Here is a 24,148-nt window from a genome sequence, read left to right as displayed (position 1 = left end):
TACTTCACCTACATGGCATAGAATCAGCAATGTAATATTACTTTGCCTGCATGGCATAGAATCAGCAATGTAACATTATTTACCTGCATGGCATAGAATCAGCAAATGTGCACCTCCCAGAGCTCGCAGTTGCTCCTCTACCTCAAGAGCATGTTCCAGGCAAAATACATGTGGTCTCATGAAGCCTTTGCAAGGTTTCCACAGTGAAGATGTTCTTCCCTTCCCCGCTGATGTAACAGGAATATTTGTTTGAAAACCATGTCCTGCCCCAGACCGTATCATATTGCCCTCTGATGTTTTAGAAGTCTGTTTATTATGATGAACATCTATATGTGAAGAATTAGTCATGACAGGCATAGAAACAATGTCCGAATTTTTGTCTGAATTTTCTCTAATGTTCTCATCCACATCATTTTCTAAAGGGACTTCCTTGGCTGCATGTTGGTCATAAGTAGATGGCTTTTCATAATAACTTGTAGAGAGATCTCCACCACTTTTTTCAAAAACAGAGCACACCTCAGGACACCCAGTGATGCATTTAGATACCGTGCCAGAATCTAATATAGAAATATTTTCCTCTACTGTGGAAACTGTCAAGTTCTTGGACTCCTTTACAGAGGAAAATGTTACACTGTGAATGCCTTCATCAGTCTCAGAACTATCTTCAGCAGTCACTCCAAATTCAATTTTTCCATCACCAGACTGATTACTGGGTAATGCTTCACTCCCAGGAGTCTCTTTGACTGAAGTCTTACAGAGTGGAGTTACAATTGACTGCTCTATCAAGTTACTGGATTCTGGTGAAAATAATTCATGGCCAATGACATGGAGACCCTCATGAATGTCTGTTACAGATTCAGAAACAGATACCCTTCTTTTTGGAGAAAGGCTCGAAGACAGTGGAGACCCTTTCTTGAAACTTGTACTCTGCTTCACAATGTCACAAAAAGAATCATTCTGCCCAGCATGTACAGATGATACCTTATCTGAAGAAAAATGCACCCTTGTTACAATTTCTTTGTCAGTCCCTTCCACAGAAATTTTACTAGCTGAACCAGGTGAAGAAAGGTGAGAGTTTTCTTTTAGAATACCACTCTTTGAATGATAGTTCCCAGCCAAAGGCACAATTTCAGCAATGTCAACATTATCTAATGCAACATCTTGTTCTTCATGAGCAGGATGGCATTTACCATTTTTGACAATATCATCTAGTTCATCAGAATCTGATGCATCATTGTAAGTGGCTGCCAGAAGATCCAGTGCCGATAGCACTTTTACTGAAGGAATAGGGACTGACAATGCATTAGCCACAGATCTGTTCATGAATTTTGTTGAACTCTGAGAAGCCTCATTTTGATTGTCAGTGTTGGAGAAATCATTAGGGTATTTGTGGAGCAATTCTTTGTTCAACGTTGCATCCCTAACAATCCATCTATTATTATGAGCTGCAAGAGAACTTGTGCTTCTATGAGATAAACTAGCAGATGAAGAAAATTGAGAGCTTGAATGCTTCTGGAAATCATACTCTCCTTGGCTATTGATAACATTTTCAGAACAAGAAACTGCACCATTACCTTCAGCCATGGGTTCCGATATTGCCTTGCATTTCTCCAGCGATTTTTCACTGCAGATTTTCAAATCCGGTGCATATTTGAGCTTTAGCTGAGTTGAATGATTTGTGACATTGAATATGGGCCTTTGAATTGCCGAAACATTAACCATTTCTGTAACTTTTGTTGACTGATCTGCAGCAAATTCAGACCTACTGTACTGAATTTTTCTTTTGCTAAAATCTCCTTTACCATCTTTGGTTGAGGGTTCTGTTACGAAACATTGGAATTCATAATACAAATAAGTACAATAAATCTTCCATACAGTTATGCAAAAATATGATTTCACTGAATACAAAACTAGGGTCAGCAATTTCTCTAATCTGACCAACAGAAAACCTTGCTTGTCTACATGCATATCTGTGCATATACTGATTTTGCATAAAATATTAAAAATGCAATAGAATACAGAATTTTACTTCACTTGATTAAACATTCATTTAAATTTTCAGAATCAAGTATCAACTGAATCTGCAGTTAAAAGAAATAAATGGAAATGTCTAACACATCTAAGCTTTACCAAGAATGGCAGCATCAACCAATTACGCAGTATAGTGTAGAGCAGTATTTACAAGATGGATGACATATAATCAAATAAAAGATGATTGCCAGAAAATGCCACATCTGGCAATCCTTTCACAACAAAACAAGAAGTTTGTTGGTAAAAGAAATGCATATACGTCTTCACAGTATTTGCAAGTTTATTCACACATTAACCACCCCCATATTGATGATTGACATCACAATGAGATGTTGGAGTAATTGGTGCTTCAAGAAGAAAATCCATGTTGCAAATCTCCATATAAATAAAAACAAATATGGGAGAAAGAAAAGTCTTTACCTTTCTCAACAAATTTATCATCATCTTTATCTCTCCAGTCATTTTCCAGATTATTAATTTTCTAGGCTACTTTAGATATGATAAATCAAAATATAAATCAGCTCCAAAATCTTGTCCTTGCCAATACAATCAACAGAATGATTTTAATAGTATTTCTTTGATTTTTTTTCTCCACAACCTAGTCTCTTAATCCATTGATAGATGTTATGATTTTCTGTCAATTCTAAAACTTGTTATATTTAATATGTACAGTACCACATAGTGAGAAAGGAATGAGTCACATCATTGCAACATCTTTACCATATTTGAGACACAGTGATGCCATCTTGATTACAATCATAAAAAGGACCTTTCATGGATGTCTATTAAGATCAAGAATGATGAGAAGAAAGGAAAATGATAACCTTACCTAAACTTGTGCTCTGGTTGGCAGTAAATGCAACTCCAAAAGAGGCAACATCTTGTCTTGTACAGCCTACAGCAGATACTCCATAATGTTCATCAACAAATTTATAATCGGAAGGCAAGAGTTTTTTTGCAGCTTCCTCACAAAGCTGTATTATTGCCATACATGGGAAGCCCAAAACTCCGCAAGCAACACATGCCAACGTGCCTGAATCAAGATGCATGGAATCATCAGATGGGGAGTCACTATCCAGAGACTGACCTCCCCTAAGATTTTCCTGGAAACAAACATCTGTAAACCTATCACTACTGAAGTCAGGATGTTTTCCCTGTTGGCAATGGTCACCTAAAAAATCTCCACTTCTGGTTGGATCAGATACGAAATTCTCATTTGTCTCCAGGATATTCGGTGCACATAGACCTTTTTTACCCACCATTATACTGCCATTTGTTGAAGAGTTAATTGGAAATGCTTCTAAGCAGCTTCCTCCAAATGCAGAACCACATTTTGCATGAGTTATAGTGGAAAAACATTGACAATTACTTGAAATATGGGCAGAATCCCAGAGAACTGCATAGCAAGTGGATTCCTTTTCAAGCAGAACTGAAAGCAGGCGATTATTATCAATCATATCATTTACAAAATGCTGCTTGACAGCTATTTCCCCTTCACCTCTCTTCTTGTCTTTTAACCTGGAACTTCGAGGCTCATTGGCTAAGCTTGCAGGTATCCTGAAATCGGAAATCACAAGGCACTTAGTAAGAAATACAGTTACAGCTAAAATAATTGTTTTAAGGTCCCAATATGATATAATTACAAAAACATGGGTGATCAGTACAGATGCCAACAAATTGGAGGATCAAACATGATCAGAGAACCAGCCCCATCACCGTCCTAGACTAACAAAAGGCAACCCTTGCATACTGTTGATGTGCTTGGTTCAAAAAATAGCAAGCAGAGAGTTCTTGCCTGTACAAGCAAACTATTTATTGTTAAAGATGACAATTATGTTCAAATTTGATTTTCACAAATGGCGTTCAAATTTGATTTTCTCAAATGGTGGGAATTTCTAAATAAGAAAACACAAATCATACAGAAAAATACATGAATAGAAGTTAAAAGAAAATCGAAAGACATCTGGGAAAAACACAGAAATCAATGTTGAATGGACACATTCAATCTGTCTCTCACCAATGACTACAAAATATTTGCAGACGGTATCACAGGTAATGACCATGTAAGATACTGCCATAGACATCAGTTGCTCATATCCTGCAATCTTCTGGCTCGGGGGAGTTGGGATCTCTGTTACTGGAATTGCATCCCAAAATCCACATACTATATGTGATTCCCCAACCTTTCCAGATTTCCTTCAGGTTTCAATGTTCAAGATGAACCATGATATGAGATGATCAATGCTAGTCTCGAAAAGGTGCATATGTTAATTTCGTTCATTTTAATTTAAGAATTATTTTGATTTGATGTTCCACAATGTCTCATGGAGATGGGAACGTGCAGAAAGATGCATCAAATTTCAAGGGGCATATATGGGAACATCATGTTTCCCAACATCGAGGACCCTACCCAAAATAATAAATATATTTGAGAATGTAAGCAGTGTTGAATGGATTGAATCGGTTCTTGAACGCTCTTAATATACATCCATGGATTACATCAGTTGGAAACTCCAATAGAAAAGAAACTTTGGAAGGATGGAAGGAAACCCTAGAAGCCCCGCATTCATTGAAGTTTTTAAGGATGCATATCAGTGAATTTGCTCTAGAGACCTTCATCAATTGATGCTCCTCATCATGCTGACTCTAATGGTATGTGGCACACCACGAGACTCCTCACGGTTAAAGAGAAATGGTTAATCAAATATCAGATCCCCCTTCATATGGTCAAAGTCCCCAAATACTATGATGATGTGGTAGCTCATCATTTGCAGACCAAAGAGCAATTTCATTAAAGAATTAAATTAAATACCATGTAATCAATATGCTTGTGGGGTCTTGGGTTCAAGTAAGTCAAAATTAAATATTTGCCTCCCATGACAAGTCGGCCTCATGTAAATTTTGGCTCCAAATCTTAAATTCAAAAATTCAAATTTAAGAATTTTTTAGGTTGGCTCCATGACCTACTGGGCAAGTCAGCCCCTCTAGAAGCCCCTTCCATTACTATTTAAAGAAGCTCGATTTTATCCATGAAGAACGTGATTTCGAACCAAGATATATGTATCTTCTATCTGCGGTTGTCAAAAAGGTCAAAGTTTGGGAGATAATATGGGCTTAATGTTTATTTCTTTGGGTTTTGGTTTTTCGCTGGTTTTGTGGAGCAAATTGAATAGAGCTTCTGTGAACTACTTCACTCTCATTCCTGAAAATGTTTCGACCCTCTACGCAGACATTCTGAGGCTCGGATTCCTCCAAAAGTGTATCATCTTTCATGCTCGTCTCTCAAATACTGAGGCTAGGGTAACAATGCATTTTGTTTTCATGCAATGGAGGAGTGAATTTGGTCTGGCATTATTGGAGATCCAACTCACATCTGGTCAGTTATTGTTGGTTCTGTGTGTAACCTTCTACGTGTCTAACCGGGTGCAATGAGGAAATTGACAATCTCTTCATACAACAGCATAAGATCTGATATGTCAAAATTTTTACATCTCCAATCTGGTGTATGGCGTACCACTGTGCAGAGAAGCCCATGTAATGTTGATCTAGTGTATAGACTATATTGTTTGTTGTTTCTCTGTCAATGATAAAGTTGATGTGCATTTCGTGTGAACTGTTGGCTCTTGCACCACATTCTTCACAAGTGTTTCAATTTATTTTACATTGCTCTGGAAAAGGTGCGAATGGATTAGTCAGTTTTTGCGTTGATCTAAATGTTAAACAAGGGTGGGGTCAAATACACCACTGCGTAAATGTTAGAGTGAATTATACATTCAATGATCCAACGAGAGTCTGAAGGTTTGGTTCTCTGTGGTGTGCGTATAGGTGTTTACTTGTCTCTTGCTTGGACTGACTGCACACTCTGAACTATATTTCCAGATTCATGGGGGTGTGGTCTGTAGTCAACTTTGTATATGCATAGATCGAAGATTCTTTTTCAGGATATATGTACAGATCTAAGTTATTTACTGAATGAGCACACTTGTGATTATTTCCTGAGTTTATATTAAAAAAAATGAATTCATCTATGGATTGAATAAACAATGATTGCACAGCGTATTGACAAAGATATACTCAGGGAATATTTGCTTGCTAAATCTCTTTTGCAAGGATCTACGTTTTCCACTTGATGAACAAACAGGACTTTGAGACAGAGTAGGAACAGGGTTGCTTCATATTGAGATTAGAAAATATTTTATCGATCTACAAGGTTGACTAAATGTATTGTTCTGTTCTTGTGACCTTATTTGCTGCTGTTGTATTGGAGAATGATTCACAGTGACAGAGTGTTAAAATTGGCAACTAGGGCCAAAATCCATGTAGGTCATCTTATTAATGGAAGCTGATATTTTTCTTGGATCCCTCTCATCGAGAGGTGTAGGATTGATCTAAAGATCATCCGATTCCGATAAGTATTCATGGAGATATGAATTTATTTGCGTTACGGGACAATTCGTCAAGGTCGGCCAGCAACCAAATAAACCCCACTTGTGCTCAACGTTTTAGTATAAATAGCAGTGGCCTTCAAGTCATTTCAACACACTTGGGATCTCTTCCTCTCTACTTGTCTTTGGGTTTAGTAGGAAGAGAGATCCTAAGGGATAACACTGCCCTAATCTAGAGGGCAGAAGCCGGAACTGTCGGGAATAGCCAGAACTGCCGAGAACTTCCGGAATAGTCAGGAAAGCTGATGCAGAGGACAGAAGCCAGAACAGTCGGGAAAGTTGATGCAGAGAGCAGAAGCCGGAACTACCGGGAAAAGACGGAACTGTCGGGAAAATCCGGAACTGTGGAGAATAGCTGGAATTGCCGGAATTGCGGGAACTATTAGGAACAGTCGGAACAGCCTGAATTGCAAGAACTGTCGGAATTGCCAGAACAGGCGGGAAAGCCGACGCAGAGGGCAGAAGCCGAAACTGTCGGAATTATCAGGAACAGCCGGAATCGTCGGAACTACTGAAACTATCGGGAACTGCCAGAACTACCGGAACTACCGGGAACTGCCGAAACAGCCAGAGCATCTGTCTCCGAAGGAGAGCAGCATGCAAGGGACAACTAACTAACATTGGGACAGTTGTATGGTACTTAGCAGCAAATACACCAAGCATGCAAGGGGTAGTTAGTATGCTAAGGACAACAAGCAAGCTAGGGACAACAAGCATGCAAAATGCAACCAACACATAGGTCAATATGGCAACATGGTGCAGCAATGACACATAATGCAATACAGTGATGGGTACAGTCATGATTAATGAAGCGTGATGAGATGCAGCATAGTGATGATGGGTGCAGCATGGTGCAATGCAGTGAGGTGCAGCATGATGACAAAATGCAGCACAATGATAGGTGAAGGAGTCACCTTGGAGAATCAGTTGAAGCAGCATGTCTTCAACTAATCTCATGTATCATCTTCTTAGAGATGATCTATGCTCTTATCTACATAAGTAAAATTGTTGACTTCTATTGTAAACGTACTATCTCTCTCTCTGTTGAACTACTGAAGAACATATAAGAAGAATTGATCAAGGGTTTCCCCACATTGGGGTTTGTCTCTGGCTAGCACCACATCTTGTCTCCTCTTGTCTTGGCTTGTTTTCTGCGATTTATGTTTATGTTCTATCTACAGTTTACTTTAACGCTGATGTGATTGCTAATTTGGAAAAGGTATCGAGCTAACTATGAAAATTGAAATAAATTGCTCTAAGCATAAAACATACCTAAAATTAACATGGTATCGGAGCTGAGGTGAAGACAAAGCCCAAGCAAGAGTGAAAGAGCAATCACCAAAGACAGTTGGGAAAGGACAAAAGGATCAATGGATTCCTCATCCCTCCTCAAATTCACCGAGGGTGAAGTCGAAGCAAAGAACATTATCAGAATGGTGCAACGGAAGTTTCTGATGGCCTACCTAAAGATCACTTCATTGGGAAGTCCAGATCTATCAGTGGAAGGAAAGGCAGATGCCTTGGTTGCAATAAGTTAGACCATTATGCGAAGGAGTGTCTGAATGGCAGAGACACATCTCTTGGTCAAGATAACAATCATTCCATGGACATCTTCAATGATCAAAGGAATGACAGGTAATGCAGGTCATCAAGGAAATGGCCGACTCTTCAAAGAAAGCAAGGAACCCCGAGTATGAAGAATCAAATGTCGTTTTTGATAAGATAAAGAAGCGTTATCTTGTATTGGCCCTCTCCTTCAGATTCTTTGGGAATCTGGCTTATTGATTGTAGTGCTTCAAGGCACTTCATCGGATAGTATGGTGCACTTCTAATTTGGTAGAGATGGAAACAATTGTGGGATTATACTTGGAGCCGATGCCACCTATCCCAGAAAGGGTGTAGGGAATGTTACCGCTCAATTGAACGAGGGTAACTCGATTCATTTACAGAATCTCTTTTATGTACCTGATCGCAGGAAGAACCTGGTGTCCATTTCGGCAATAGAAGTCAAAGGTTACAGGGTGGCACTCATCAATGGAAAGGTACGTGTTTGAAAATAGAATTTTCAAAGATGTTTTTGAGTTCAGGGTTGTATCAAGTTGCAGGAAGTCCACTGGGGACTAGGTCCATTGACACATAGCACTGGAGCTTTGTGAGTCAAATGGTGACAGGGATGCCTGAATTCAAAAAGAGCATGAAAGTACATGTCTGAGATGTACCGAAGGAAAATCTTACAAGGGGATCATTCCCCTCATGTAGCAGGTCCACAGGTTTGGAACAACTCGAGGAGTTTGAGATTCATGATCAGGAATCTCACGTATACAGGTGAAAGAAAGCCCTCTATGGCTTGAAGCAAAATTACCCAGGCGTAGTATGAGAGGATTGATAGCTGTCAGATGAAGCTGAGATTCACTAAGAGTGAAGTCGACCCAAACCATTGTTTGAAGGTTGTGGATGATAGACCTCTCATACCAGCACCTTCTAAGGACGACCTATTTCAAACAGGTGTAGACCCTCTCACTTGCAGAAGTAAGAGGGAGTTGGATTCCGGATGTGGAATGGTAAACTGCAAGCCCGTGACTACCTCAAGGATCTTAACTTTCAGAAGTTATATGGTGATGATGCCGGACCAAATTTGGGAAATGCCTCTGAGTTCCATAAACTCATTTGCATTGATGTTCTTGGTGAACTTCCGTCCGGACATATGTTTTGCAGTTAGCATGGTGAGCTCATATTTGGTTGAGCCTCACTGGATTGGTGCTAAGAATCTTCTGAGATATCTTCGGGGCACAACCTCTCATGGATTGAGATACACTGCCGGAAATATGAAGCTGCATAATTATTCGAATGCTGACTAGGCAGGCATTGTGGAGGATCACTAGAGCACTTCTCAGCACTGGTTCTCTTTGGGTTCTGCTTCGATATCATGGATGAGCAGGAAGCAGAAGTCGCTTGCTATAAGCACCGCTGAGACCGAATACATAGCTACGAGTATGATCTCGTATGAAGCTGCCTAGTTGTGGAAGCTATTCAGTGAGTTGTTTGTACACATGATGAATACCACTGTGATTTTCTGTGACAACCAAAGGGGGGATTCGATTATTGAGGAATCTCGTATTCGATGATTGCTCCAGCAGATAAGCATCAGATATTGCCTTATCTAGGATATGGTAAGTCGATGAGCGAGGAGGCTCCATCGCATTGAGACTGATGTACAGGTCGCAGACATTTTGTCAAAGCCCCGGGGAAAGGTCAAATCTGTGACTTTCCCGAACGACTTGGAGTCATTGAGAGACCTTCTTATAAGGGTCCTGCATGTTGTCTGCATTGAGCTCTGGGAGCTCTGGGGGGCTTGGGGTACTCTTACAGGAGCAACATACGACCACAGGGCGACTCACCCTCCCCTGGTGGTGCGCTATGTACAAGATGACAGGTTCAACCTTCCCTTGTGATACCCCGTGGCGACTATGGAACAGGATGACGCTGCCAAATCTCTATGTTAATTTTAGGTATTCATTCCGATGTGAGCGGTCGGATGTCTCATGTTTCCTTGAGTGGATATGAGTACTATGTTTTATTCATTGATGATCACTCCAGGAGGACCTAGATTTATTTTTTGAAGACCAAGAGTGAGGTCTTCAAGTGGTTTCAGGAGTTCAGAGCTCTTGTGGAGACTCAGACAGGTCGAAAGATCAAGTCCTTGAGGTCGGACAATGGAGGAGAGTACACCCTTGGAGAGTTTGTTGACTATTGTGCGGAGGCAGGCATTAGGAGGGAGTTCACTGTTCCTTACAACCCCCAGCAGAACGGGGTTGCCGAGAGGAAGAACAGATCCATCATAGGGGCTGCCAAAGCCATGCTACATGATCAGGGGTTGCCATTGTTCTTGTGGGCAGAGGCCTGCAACACAGTTGTTTACTTGCAGAACAGGAGTCCGCATCGTGCCTTGGGGCACATGACTCTGGAGGAGGCTTTCTCTGGGAAGAAGCCTGACATTGGTCATCTTCATATCTTTGGATGCATTACATACTCCTATATACCCAAGGAGAAGACGACCAAACTAGAGCCCACCGCAGAGAAGGGTATCTTTGTGGGCTACAGTGAGACCTCAAAGGCCTTTCAGATTTACATCCCTGCACAGAGGAGAGTTGTTGTCAGACGGGATGTGAAGTTCGAGGAGGACAGGGCCTTTAGGAGGTCACGGGAGTTAGAGTATCTGGATCAGCCAGACCCTCAGCAGCAGTTGAGTCAGTCGCAGGGATCCAGTGGGTAGGGATCAGGAGGATCCGGAGGTACATCTATGAGGATGTCAGGTCCATCAGTGAGCAGTAGCTCGCCGAGCCAGAGGGGTGGTGCTCCGGGCAGCATGCAGAGCAGTTCACAGAGCAGTTCACTAGGGAGTCCACTGATGGACAGTTCACACGGTACCTCAGCTTCTATAGGTTCAGGTGCAGGCAGGAGGACAGCAGACAGACAGTCAGGTGTTTAGGCCACTGATGATGATGAGGAGGAGGAGTTTCATTCTCCAGTGGGAGAAGTGTGCTCAGGGAAGAGGAAGCCCAAGTGGCTTCCGGACACCTTGAGAGATGCCACATCTGTTGCTGAGCCGAAGAGGCCGGTCAGAGAGAGTAGACCACCTGAGAGGTTTTGTAGCTATATGGCGATGGTTACCAGCATCCTTGACTCTGAGCCTTCTAGCTATGAGGAGGCAGCTAGCCAGCAGGTCTGGAGAGACGCCATGCAGGAGGAGTATTCTTCTATCATGAAGAATGATGTTTGGGAGGTGGTGCCGAGGCCTGAGGGCAAATCCGTGGTTACTTGCAGATGGCTTTACAAGGTAAAGCATGCTGCAGATGGCAGCATTGAGAAATTCAAAGCGAGGTTTGTGGCTAGAGGGTTCTCCCAGGTAGAGGGAGTTGATTATGAGGAGACCTTCGCTCTCGTGGCTCGATATACTTCAATCCGCTCCATTATATCGATAGCAGCAGAGATGGGTTAGAAGATCCACCAGATGGATGTGAAGACCGCATTTCTCAATGGCTTCATACAGGAGGAGGTGTACATTGAGCAGCCACAGGGCTTTGAGGTGCATGGGAAGGAGTCCCATGTGTGCAGACTGAAGAAGGCCCTTTATGGCCTGAAGCAAGCTCCCAGAGCTTGGTACTCCAGGATAGATACATACTTGCAGGGGATGGGTTTCACAAAGAGTGAGGCAGATCCGAACCTTTACTTTATTGTGATTGGTGAGGAGCCTCTCATTCTGGTGTTGTATGTGGATGACTTGATCATTACAGGTGCAGAGAGACTCATAGAGCACTGCAAGAGAGATCTTGCGGCGGAGTTTGAGATGAAGGACATCGGCCTGATGCATTACTTTTTGGGTTTGGAGGTGTGGCAAGAGGAGGGGCATTTCTTCCTGGGGCAGGGGAAGTATATTGTGGACAAACTTAGCAGATTCCACATGGAGGATTGTAGACCCATGTCGACACCGATGATCACCAACTGGAAGAAGCTTCATGCTTCGGATTCCGAGTTGGTGGATCCCACATTGTACAGGCAGTTGATTGGTTCCTTGATGTATTTGGTCAACACTAGACCAGATATCTGTTTTGTAGTCAACACGATGAGTCAGTTTATGTGTGAGCCTAGGAAGGTTCACTGGGTGGCTGCAAAACACATTTTGCGGTACTTGCAGGGGACAGTGGATTATGGTCTGGACTACAGGCAGGGAGATGGAGTGAGATTGGCAGGATACACTGATTCTGATTGGGCAGGTTGTGCTTCTGATAGGAAGAGCACTTTAGGGTGTTGTTTTGGGTTGGGTTCAGCAGTAGTGTCATGGTTCAGCCAGAAGCAACAGTCAGTAGCACTGAGTTCAGCGGAAGCAGAGTATATGGCAGCCAGTCTAGCTAGTTGTGAGGCCATCTGGCTTCGCAAGATGTTGTTTGGCTTATTTGGTCAGCCGTTGAGACCTTCAGTGATTTACTGTGATAATCAGAGTTGCATTAAACTCACGGAGAATCCAGTATTTCATGACAGGTCAAAGCATATCGGGATCAGATATCATTTCATCAGAGACTATGTTCAGAAGGGAGTTGTGAAACTTGAGTATATTTCCACTGATGAGCAGGTTGCAGATATTCTTACCAAAGCCTTACCACGGGGCAAGCATGTCTACTTCAGAGACAAGATGGGTGTGGTGAGGAACACCTTCCTCGGTAAGAGGGAGTGTTGAAATTTGGTACCGGAGGACAGGTGGTTCCCTTAGGCTTTGATCTATGGCCTAGGGAAAAGTGTCCAAAAGAATTTAATTTTTCTCCTAAAGTGACTTTATAATTTTATAAAGTTAAATCTAATTTAAAAGTGACTTTAAGTGATAAAGTTACTAAGTCTAATTTTAAAGTAAATGAAAAATTAGAAAGGAAAAGTGACTTTGGAAATAAATGACTAAGTGGGTCTTTATTAAAGTGGGGTGAATTAAAAAATAGAAAGTGAGATTTAAATGAGCATTTAATCTCAACCATTGATCTAAATCTATTTCAGCCATTGGATTTAGAGATCACCCAAAAGTCACTTGGATCACCCAAAAGTCACTTGGAGTTATATTAAAGGAGGAAAAGGTCATTCATTCTTTCATGAGCAGATTGGGAGAAGGAGCGCAAGAGAGCAAGAGAGATTTCTGAGCAGGGAGGAGAAGGAGACAACAGCTTGGCACACATTCCAAGACAGCAGGTGAGCAGATTTGTACAGCTGATTCAGCACATAGTGAAAGGTAGATTTTTGCACAAAAATCGAGGAGCAGTTTGCTGATTTTTCTGCACACAAAACGGAGGCCGTACAGCATTTATTGCTGTCTTGTTTGCTGTAATTTCCAGATTGCTGTGAGGCACGGGAAAGGAGATAAGTTGTAAATTTGCTTGCTGATTTTTTGCTGAATAATTCTCACTGTAAAAAAGCAATTTTCAGAAATAAAGAAGAGCTCTCAAATTGGTTTTCCCCAAGAGTTGTAGGGGGTTTTCCCAGGGTCAAGTTGACCAAAAGTATCAGTGTTTTAATGGCTGTTTTTGATTGCTGATTTTTAATTCTGCAATTTCCAACATTCTGAAAAATTTCCAGAATTTGTGTTTTCAGCAATATTTATTTTTTTCAGTCTGTTAAATGTATGGTTATGGGAATGAGCATTTAACTACATGGAAGAAATAAGGAGAAACTGAAAACTGGGGTGGGAAAACAGAGATTTCTACATTGTCATGATGTAATTCTTATGTACCTATCAAAAAAAAATGATGTAAAGAACAAAAGAAAAATTATTTGTAAAGCATGGGTTTCATGCTCAAGATATTTGTCACCAGGTCAAGTGTCCTTGTAATATTGTAAAAGACCCTTTTGGGCACTTGTTTCAAGAAAAGGAAAAGTTATTTTTGAATTTAGAAGTGTCTAGAAGGCTCCCAGAGAGCGCTATTCGAACCTCTTGGAAGGCTATTAAAATGAGGCACCTCGACCTATTTGACACACACAAGTTTACATCTCTTGGATTCAATCTGAAGTTAGAAGGGTATGAAGGCCAGTATTTTTTGCCAGGGAAAATTCTTTGCTAGATTTTTGTCAATATTTTTCTCTGTAGGATTGTCAAATTTCGGCATCCAGTTGTACTCAGAATTTCTCACTACTGCATAATAATAAAACTCTCAGTTGCTACACTGGTTTTCCCATGTTGGGTTTTTCTAGGAACTTTTGTCCAAAAATAACTGTGTTAGTTTTATATGTGTGTGCTAGCATTTCTCAACTTCCAGCATTTTATATTTCCGCAGAATTTTATTTGTGAAGTTTGCAGTGTGTTTATTTCAATATTTGTCATAGCAGATAAATTGTTAATTAATTAACAATTAGGAGAAATAATATCAGCTGCTGCAATAGGGTTCAAGTTTGGAATTTTCACACTTACCATAGAACCTAAGTCTTATAGTTCAGATGTAGGCCAAGAGTTATCCTTACTTCAGACCTTAGTTGTCTTCCTTGTAAGAGAGATTTGCCCCCAATCGAACCACAAAACCCAAAAGAAAAATAAACAAAACAAAACCCCAATCTTCTTCATTGTTTTGTGCCATAGATGACCAAAAATTTCATAACATAAAATATATGAAAACTTCATTGAGATTTGATGTGTTATGAGATATAGGTCTTCTTTTATAGACATGTGTGAGTAAAAAAAAAGGGGTTGGATACCCTTCCTAAACATGATCTCTCCTCAAAATATGACAAGTAACCCATATGTTTGATATTTGATGCCTTCAACCAATGAAATTATGCCAAGTCACCATCCCTTGGGGTTTTAGCCCAAAAACTGGGGTCATCAACTTCAAATGTGAATATCTCTCAAACCAAGAGGCATGCCACATACCACTGGAAACATCTCGACGAGGAGAATCCAATGACATGGTTATCCAAGCAAAACTCAATGATTTTCCACTTCAAAAACCCTTGACAAAGTACCCAATCTAGGGTACCCAAACCCTAGGACTAGGGTTTTTAACCATCCAATAGTGGACTTTCCAATTTGATGTAATCTAGAAAATTATAAGAAACATTCATTATCAATTTGACATCTATGACTTGTGTTTCAGCCAAAGTCAAACCCAGTCAAACCCCAGGGTTGACATCAATGACAACACCATCCAACAATCTCCCCTTCTGTCATTGATAGCAACAGACGTACTCCTTCTGCGAGTACAACTCCCCTTGACTACTTTGGTCTCCTTCTCATGATTTCTCTCCCCCTTTGACATCAATGGGAAAGGGTAACTCCCCCTCTGGACCTGTAGCTAGTTGGTGCTCCCCCTGATGGGAAACCTTCCTTTGTCTTTCTGCAAAGTACTTGTCTACTTCGAAAAGCCTTTCTTAATCATTGTTGCAATGACTTGTCTCCCCCTATCATGCTATACTTCATACAGATTGTGTCTGCTAAATATACCATGACCATCTGTAATTTTGAACTGCTAACCTGCTATTAATGCTAATGATTCTTTTGAGTTCTTCTGATAATCTGTCAATAACGATCATTGTGGACCTGTACTCCTTTGACTATTCATCCCCCCCTGAACCTACTATAGACTTGACACATATGTTTTGAAGCTGCTCTTTTGCCCATAATGTTGCCTATTTGTCAATTGTAGACCTGTCCTCGAAACGTGCCACATGCTGTTACTTAGAATCCCCCTTTTCAAAATTTAGAGAGTCAACAAGTTGGTTTCTTCAAAATAATGTATCACCCAACTCTTCAATTGGATCATCCTGAACCATGTCATCATCCAATGTATCTATCGATTCATCATGACCTTTCTTCTTTACAAACCCTAAAAGCATGACTGATGATACTTGCTCATTTACTCGGTCTTCTTCCTTTTGCTTTCTTCTCCAAACCTTCTTGTACATGATATCAGGTTTGTCATTCATGGTTGATTCCATCTTGTACTTACAGTCACAAGCTATGTGCCCATAATTGTGGCATTTGAAAAATTCAATGTTGGAATTGTCATTCATTAAAGATTCCATCATGTATCTGCAATCTCAAGCTATGTGCCCATAATTATGACATTAAAAACATTCCATGTTTGGCCTAGCTGACATGTACTTTCTGCTAACAAATTCATCGTCAAACTTGTCTCGCATTCGTGCAAATCTACTTCTAGGGTTTTGATAATCGTATGTGCCAAAAACTTTATAATCCCTAGCCATATATCCAAAGTTAGTACATGAAAAACAATAACCATTAAATGAATTAGCGTACCTGGATGGTCTTCAGTATTCATTCTTCTTCAGAGGCGGTGGTGTAGTCCTTTGTTGTCCCTTGTCGTTGACTGCTTCAGCATCATTCCTTGGAGCTGCAACATTCTAAATCTTCTTCGGTCCTTTACTTCGATCAGTCTTCTCCTCATCCTGACTTTACAAAGTCATGGAGCTTGTACCTTCGTCACACAGAGCCTTACCTGCTTTTTCTGCCTTCATCTTCAAATGGGCCAATTCTTGATCTTTCCTATATGTAACATGTTACCGCTCAAACTAGCAGGGGGCCTAAAAGGGACTCCTAAAGGGGCAACTGCTAGATCAAGTGCAACAATGGAGACTTAGCCAACTGTCACCTCAGCTAAGACCAATGTGGAAAAAGTCTAAGTCGGGATTAATTTGGCAAGGGTCCAAAGTTGAAAAACTCATTAAAGTCTAGAATTTTTTGAAAAAGTCGGAAAAATTAAAAAAAACACAAAATTATTCATTTTTTTTAACATCTAGAGTCGAAGTCATAGTTTAGAGGTGTTTTCAGTGTTTACTACAATGTCATTCTTTACATGAGAATTCGATCCCTAAAAGCATGTTATACTCTTGCAGTTTGCATTCTAAGTGCATTTTATCACCAATGTTTTTCAACATTATCAACAAAAAATATGATCATAACAGTGTTGATTCTTGGGAATGTCCTTCAGCTATTTACACTTCCTTGCTTGCTAGTCTGGATACTCCTTGTCCTCTTGCTCTTATGTCTCACAATCATGTTCATCGAGGTAGGTATGCACTGCTTTTTCATAATCTTCTCAGTTTCTTATAGAAGCCTTTTGACAGCTTAGCCTCTGGCTAATGTCTCTTCTCTGTATTTTTTTGCACATCTCATATAGATCCCTATTGTTTTGCAGACATAACATCCAGCAAGAGCAAACCAATAATAGCCGTATATGTTTCAACATTCAACAGAATATAGCAACTAAGCAATTAATTTTCTCAGTAACACCAACCAACTATAATGCTCGAAATTAAGATTCAACAACAAAACAAATTGCACAGCACAACGTTATCATCAAATTTCTAGGGCTATGTTTGAAAGATTCCACTCTCTGCCTTAAGATTAAACAACATAAAATTATATCATTTTCGCCTTTGCGGCCTCTTTATCTGCGGCCTGGGAGGGAGGCCGACTTTTTGGGTCGACTCCCAATTAAATCGTGATTTTTTCCTTTCTGAAAAAGTCGCCAAAAAGTCGGGAGATTAAATCATTTAGTTTAAAAAATCGCATTTTTAGGATTAAATTGCGATTTTTTGCAGAGTTTTTCCACACTGGCTAAGACTCCCTACTCTTTATGGACTTTCACCGATGGGAGGAGACCCGATATGATAAGGATCACAAAGATTAATAGATCAAAGATAGGAAGAAGGGTGATCGTAGAAGCCTATTCACAAGAGAGGCTCGAGATTGTGGCTTGCTTGTCTTGGAAGACAAGATGGAAGTCTCTCTAGAATCATTGAAGGACTTGAGGAGAATTTCAGGGGTTAGGTTTTGAGTATGTGTCTTATAAAGGAGATCCCTAAGCCCTAGAATTCTTGTGGATATTTGGGCTCTAGATGATCTTTGACGAATTAACCTTGATAGTGCATGGGACCATACGGGACCAAGTGGACCCAAGGTTAAGTCAAAGAGATAGGATTTAGCAACCAATTATATACTTGACCTAACTAGGGAGGGGAAAAGGATCAGGGAATGAATATTCAATGAAAGGTAATGCAAGGATCCCAGTGAGGTTTCTAGCCTAAGGGAAACCAAGGGCAAGAATTAGTCTTCGAACCAGGGCTTGTGATATCTCAAGATCCCACCGTCGAAATCTCATGAAATTTGGAGGGCTTCTTGAGGACACACCAACACAGTTGTGGACCAGAAATCAAAGTATTTGAATGGATAGATTGTGAGATAATTATGCCCTAGGTGACCTATGTAGGTTAGGCCTAGAAAAATAGGGCAAGGTGAAAAAAATCAGCTTTAAAGTGATCAGCAGAGGACAACCAGTGCTTTGTCCTTTGGGAGAGATGGAGTCATGGAAGATTTAGAGTTTGGATTTATTTCCACTTGTCAAGGAGGCCTAAAAGACAACTTCGTTGGGCATTAGGGCTTAATGGAAGTAAGCTTCAAGGTCATTTATACTTTGTTCAACAATATTTGGTGACTTTTCAAAACAAGGATGTCTCTAGGAACATTCATTCATTCAAACATGGCCCAATCATGATCCAACACTATTCAGAGATTTAATTTCCACAATTTTGTTCCAAGTCAAGCAACAAATTAACCCTAGAATAGCGAAAATTCCAATAACATGAATTCAGCAACATAAAAAATCAAAATAACATTAACTTAGTACTTACATGTAAGAAGAATATATCCAATCACTAAGATATGCCAATCATAGAAGCTCCAAGACAAAGAAGAAGAACCAAACATTGAAATTTATCCAAAAAGTCTTATCCTCAAAGGATAGCGAAAATCTCACAAGAAGATATGATCCAATCCAAGTCATGATACAAAATGAATTCATGTCTTTTCTATTTATACACTCATTAGGAATTCGAATTACCTAATTTGATCCTACATTAGCCCATCAACTAAAATAATGTGCAAATAACTATCTATTGGTGACAAGTCCACCAAACTAGCTCATAAGCAAAATAATAAGCCTCCCAAGAGGTCAAATAATCAATAATACATGTTGTTGGGCTCTCTAAGAGGCCTGGTGAACTCCGTAAGTGTCAAAAATAATTAGACTTCAAAAAGTAATGGACAAGGGGTTGGCCCCTTGTTCTCCACATAATAAACATGTGGTGCTCCCAATGGATGTTTGAGGGCACACAAGGGATCTCATGGCCTTCAAGTGAGTCGAAGATGCTTGTAATCCATCTGTAAAGGCTCAAATGATGGTGTAAGTGATGCCACATCAGCATAAAAGTCTTGGGTCATCTGCCAAGTGCATGGTACAACTGTGAGACAGGCTGAGCAAAGGTGAACCAAGTGCATCTTCTTCATCCAATAGGTGGATCTCAAGCAATCTCTGAACATCTCTAGGGATCCATGCAGTGTTGTCTACTGTTGTGGAGGCCCATGACTCTCAACACACACCCTACATGTCTCAATGTAGCCCTCTAGAGACTTAGGACCCCATATAGGGAGACCAAACCCAAGATGGAGACCACCTGCAACCCTGCATAAGATCCAATGCGTTCCCTAGCCTTCCAGTACAAAAATTCATTAGAGAAATCGAGTAAATGAGCTTACCAACCATGGATCATAGGTGGGGACTTCATAATGGAAACCAAGGGCAAGAATTAGTCTTCGAACTAGGGCTTGCGATATCTTAAGATCCCACCGTCAGAATCTCATGAAATTTGGAGGGCTTCTTGAGAACACACCAACATAGTTGTGGACCAAAAATCAAAGTATTTGAATGGCTAGATTGTGAGATAATTGATGCCCTAGGTGACCTATGTAGGTTAGGCCTAGAAAAAGATGGCAAGGTGAAAGAAATCAGCTAGTCATGGAAGATTTAGAGTTTGGATTTATTTCCACTTGTTAAGGAGGCCTAAAATACAACTTCATTGGGCATTAGGGCTTAATGTAAGTAAGCTTCAAGGTCATTTATACTTCGTTCAACAATATTTGGTGACTTGTCAAAACAAGGATGTCTCTAGGAACATTCATTCATTCAAACATGGCCCAATCATGATCCAACACTATTTAAAGATTTAATTTCCACAATTTTGTTCCAAGTAAAGCAACAAATTAACCCTAGAATAGCAAAAATTCCAATAACATGAATGAAGCAACATAAAGAATCAAAATAGCATTAACATAGTACTTACATGTAAGAAGAATATATCCAATCACTAAGATATGCCAATCATAGAAGCTCCAAGACAAAGAAGAAGAACCAAACATTGAAATTTATCCAAAAAGTCTTATCGTCAAAAGATAGCAAAAATCTCACAAGAAGATATGATCCAATCCAAGTCATGATACAAAATGAATTCATGTCTCTTCTATTTATACAATTAGGAGTTCGAATTACCTAATTTGAGCCTACATTAGCCCATCAACTAAAATAATGTGCAAATAACTATCTATTGGTGACAAGCCCACAAACTAGCTCATAAACAAAATAATAAGCCTCCCAAGAGGTCAAATAATCAATAATACATGTCGTTGGGCTCTCTAAGAGGCCTGGTGAAGTCCATAAGTGTCAAAAATAATGAATTAGACTTCAAAAAGTAATGGACAAAGGGTTGGCCCATTGTTCTCCACATAATAAACATGTGGTGCTCCCAATGGATGTGAGGGCACACAAGGGATCTCATGGGCCTCCAAGTGAGTCGAAGATGCATGTAGTCCATCTGTAAGGGCTCAGATGATGGTGTAAATGATGCCACATCAGCATACATGTCTTGGGTCATCTGCCAAGTGCATGGTACAATTGTGAGGCAGGCTAGGAAAAGGTGAACCATGTGCATCTTCTTCGTCCAATAGGTGGATCTCAAGCAATCTCTGAACATCTCTAGGGATCCATGCAGTGTTGTCTACTGTTGTGGAGGCCCATGGCTCTCAACACACACCCTACATGTCTCAATGTAGCCCTCTAGAGACTTAGGACCCCGTATAGGGAGACCAAACCCAAGATGGAGACCACCTGCAACCCTGCATAAGATCCAATGTGTTCCCTAACCTTCTAGTACAAAAATTGATTAGAGAAATCGAGTAAATGAGCTTACCAACCAGGGATCACAGGTGGGGACTTCATAATGGCCCACCCTTCCATAATGGCCTTTGGCATGTGCTAATGTCTCCAAGCTCCAAATGGGGTTAAACAAGTATCCCATTTGGTGGTTTCTACTTCTAAAGGGGATAATATGTCCAAGGTACATCCTTTAAAAGGTGGTGGCATGTGGTAAAGAGATGAATGGAGTAGGGAATGAAAAGAGATAGCCCTGGGCCACATGTTGGAGTACAATGGTAGTTAATAAAAGGGAAGCCCACATTTGGGTATATAATGTATAGGAGCAATCATGGTACATGAGTTGCCCCGATCTTGATTTTTCCACCCTTCTTTATATGTCTTTTGCCTTTTTATGTTTTTTCTTTAATTAACTACTCGGGGCTCAAGGGGTGAGAGCATGACATGTAAAATATAGCAGTGGATACCCCTTTTAAGGTAGGGTGGTTCATTTCCACCAGGGGTTGGGACAATCATGGGTTCCTAAATGATAAAAGAGGCTCATCTAGGGCCTGTAGGAACCAAGGTGGTGGCTATGATGATCGGGTAGAGCTCATGTATTGGCTTTTTCCCACGTGGTAAATGTGTTTGTCCCGGCTATTTTGTGGTACATTTTCCTATTGAATGTGGCCAATTATGCTTTTGCTTTTATTTTTAATTACATCAACCTCTGGGGCATCATTCCAGTCCTGACCCAAGGTGTGGGCAAGGGGAAGGGGAAAGCTAACCCAATGTGGACCCAATGGAGGAATGTGGACCCAAGTGGAGAAATGATGAGTGGGGTTATAATGAGTGGAAAGGGGGGCAATATATGTGGATGAGGGAGCGTGACCACATAACCAAAATCAAGGTTTCCCATGAAGTACCATCCCTAAAGCCAAACGGTCAGTAAAAGAGATCCGACGGGACTACAATCCAAGGTTAATATCAAAAAAGGGGTCTAGGGGACAAGAGCACAGACCTAACCCAATATTTTTGCCGAATCCCCCCATTAATCCATGCCCAGAAGTGTCCATGATAAGCAAACTACAACACTCAATTACCGAATGACAAGGCATAACTTCAGGTTCGAGAGGCCCACTTTCAAACATACAATCATGGCAAATGGGTGAGGGACCACATGCCTAGCTCAGGTGGCAGAGAAATGGTACAACGAGCTAGTTGGTGGCTCGTTGTATTTCTTCATCGCGTTCTTGCATTTCAGCTTGCTTCTGTTATGTAAAAATTAGTTAGGTTTATGTAAAATTAGATTCGCCATAGTTATTTAGGCAAAAGGGCATGACCAAAGATCATGCCCTTTCACCAAGAGGCACCTAAGGTTGTATATAATCGGGCCTCTCTCTAAAAATGTAATCATTCAATTTAGTATTCATTTACTAATAAAATATCTATATATGTATTTCTGTTTGCCATTTAAGTCTATAACTTCATCTAGTATCAGAGCAAATCAATTCTCTACCTGCAAAACACAGATTCCCACATCCCCCATCAGCACCAATCAATAGTGTCAGCATCCGTTCTTTCATCCACCATCTCTGCATCGTCTTTCATTCATCGTCCCTGCGTCCCCCACCAAAACAACGTTCCCCACGCTCAAATCTTCCATTTCTGCACTCTGTCTACACACTTCCCGCCAGACGAATCCTCTGCAAACACACTAAAACCCTCCGTCCAGCCGCACACTGCGTCCACCTCCCTGTTCTCACACTTCCTTTATCCACCCCACCCATACCCGTAGCCACTACGTTGAGACCTAAACTATGTTGAACATCTGGCTTTGCGACTTAAACTGCGTTAAAAATCTGCGTTGGAATAGTCTCTGCAGTGATATCTGTGCTCTATTCATTTGCGGTGAGCAGCGACGGTGTTATCTGCTCAAAGCTTTTCTTTTGAACGGTCAAATGAGAGGTGACCCCCCACCAGCAGACGTGACTATCAACGATAGATATATAATATATTTATAACGTCAAAATTATATATATAACGTTTATTTATATATAATATATAATATAATTATATATATAATACATAACTTAATTTAATTAATTAAATTTATTTTAATTAATTAAAAAATAAATAAACTGGCTGACAAATACACGCCCCCACAAACTCGCTCAATGTCAACAATGACAATGGCGGATTTCCAAAAAAAATTGGTTGACGCAGAGCATAAGATAAATAACAACCACGACGAGGTCAATAAAAGATTAGATGATTTCCAGATCAAGCTTAAGGGGCAGGCTGACAATATCAAAAATCTTCAGGATACGACAAATCGAATAGAAATAAAGATGGAAAATCACCATGTCCAAACAGAAGTAGATCTCAAAGAGGCCTTAACATTGCTGAAACTTCTGTGTAAAAAGATGAATTATACAACTGCACAACTACTACAAGAAGATGAAGAAAATCAAGAACACAACTCATCAAATTCAACGAAATCAACAGACTCTCATGAAAAAGCTGAATCCCCAAAAAAATCAGCGACACCCCACCAAGAAATGAGTAACGCGACTCTTACAAACAAGCAACTCTGGGATACCTTTACCAATCAACACCCCTTTTTTGCTCAACCATTAGCGACATACCAGCGAAGGGCGAAAGTCGAGATGCCTTAATTTGATGAAAACGAAAAAAACAACGTTGCATGGATAAATAAAGCAAAAGAATACTTTGAGATATATGACATCAATGATGATGACGAAAAGCTCAGGCATGCATCCATGAAAATGGAAGGGGAAGCATATAATTGGTATATGTGGTGGAAAAAGACAACACATGTCATTAGTTGGAGAAAATTCAAAGATGCATTCTTTAAAAGATTCCAAGGTGTAAAGGAAGAAGATTTCTTTTCAGAACTCATCAAATTACGACAAAAAGGAAGTGTGGACGAATACACTCAAGAATGGGAGACCTTAGTAACACGAGTACCTGGGTTATCAGAATCTCGTCTAATTCAATCATACATCTCGAGACTCAAAACCCATTTACAAGTAGAACTTGAGATGCATGACATTACATCAATAGAAGTAGCAAGACGAAAAGCAAAAACAGCCGAAAGGAAATTCGAACAAATATTTTGGTCAAAATCGGAAAAAA

At 40.4% G+C, this 24,148-nt stretch overlaps 1 protein-coding gene across 1 annotated transcript in view; it reads right to left on the bottom strand.

Moving 5' to 3' along the window:
* LOC149147830 (lysine-specific demethylase REF6-like) overlaps nucleotides 1-24,148 on the bottom strand; it is a 96,146-nt gene that overhangs the window by 37,909 nt on the left and 34,089 nt on the right. The window contains exons 5-6 of the mRNA XM_089441194.1: nucleotides 2,861-3,588; nucleotides 84-1,820 (exon numbers count right to left, since the gene is read on the bottom strand). Coding sequence (XP_089297320.1) covers nucleotides 84-1,820; nucleotides 2,861-3,588 — 2,465 coding nt within the window. The remainder of the gene's footprint in view (nucleotides 1-83; nucleotides 1,821-2,860; nucleotides 3,589-24,148) is intronic.

This window comes from Pinus tabuliformis, chromosome 9, assembly GCF_031772625.1.
Source record: "Pinus tabuliformis cultivar Carrire ecotype Pingquan chromosome 9, CPIR1, whole genome shotgun sequence".
Taxonomy (NCBI): Eukaryota; Viridiplantae; Streptophyta; class Pinopsida; order Pinales; family Pinaceae; genus Pinus; species Pinus tabuliformis.
This window is presented reverse-complemented; position numbering and strand designations above follow the sequence as displayed.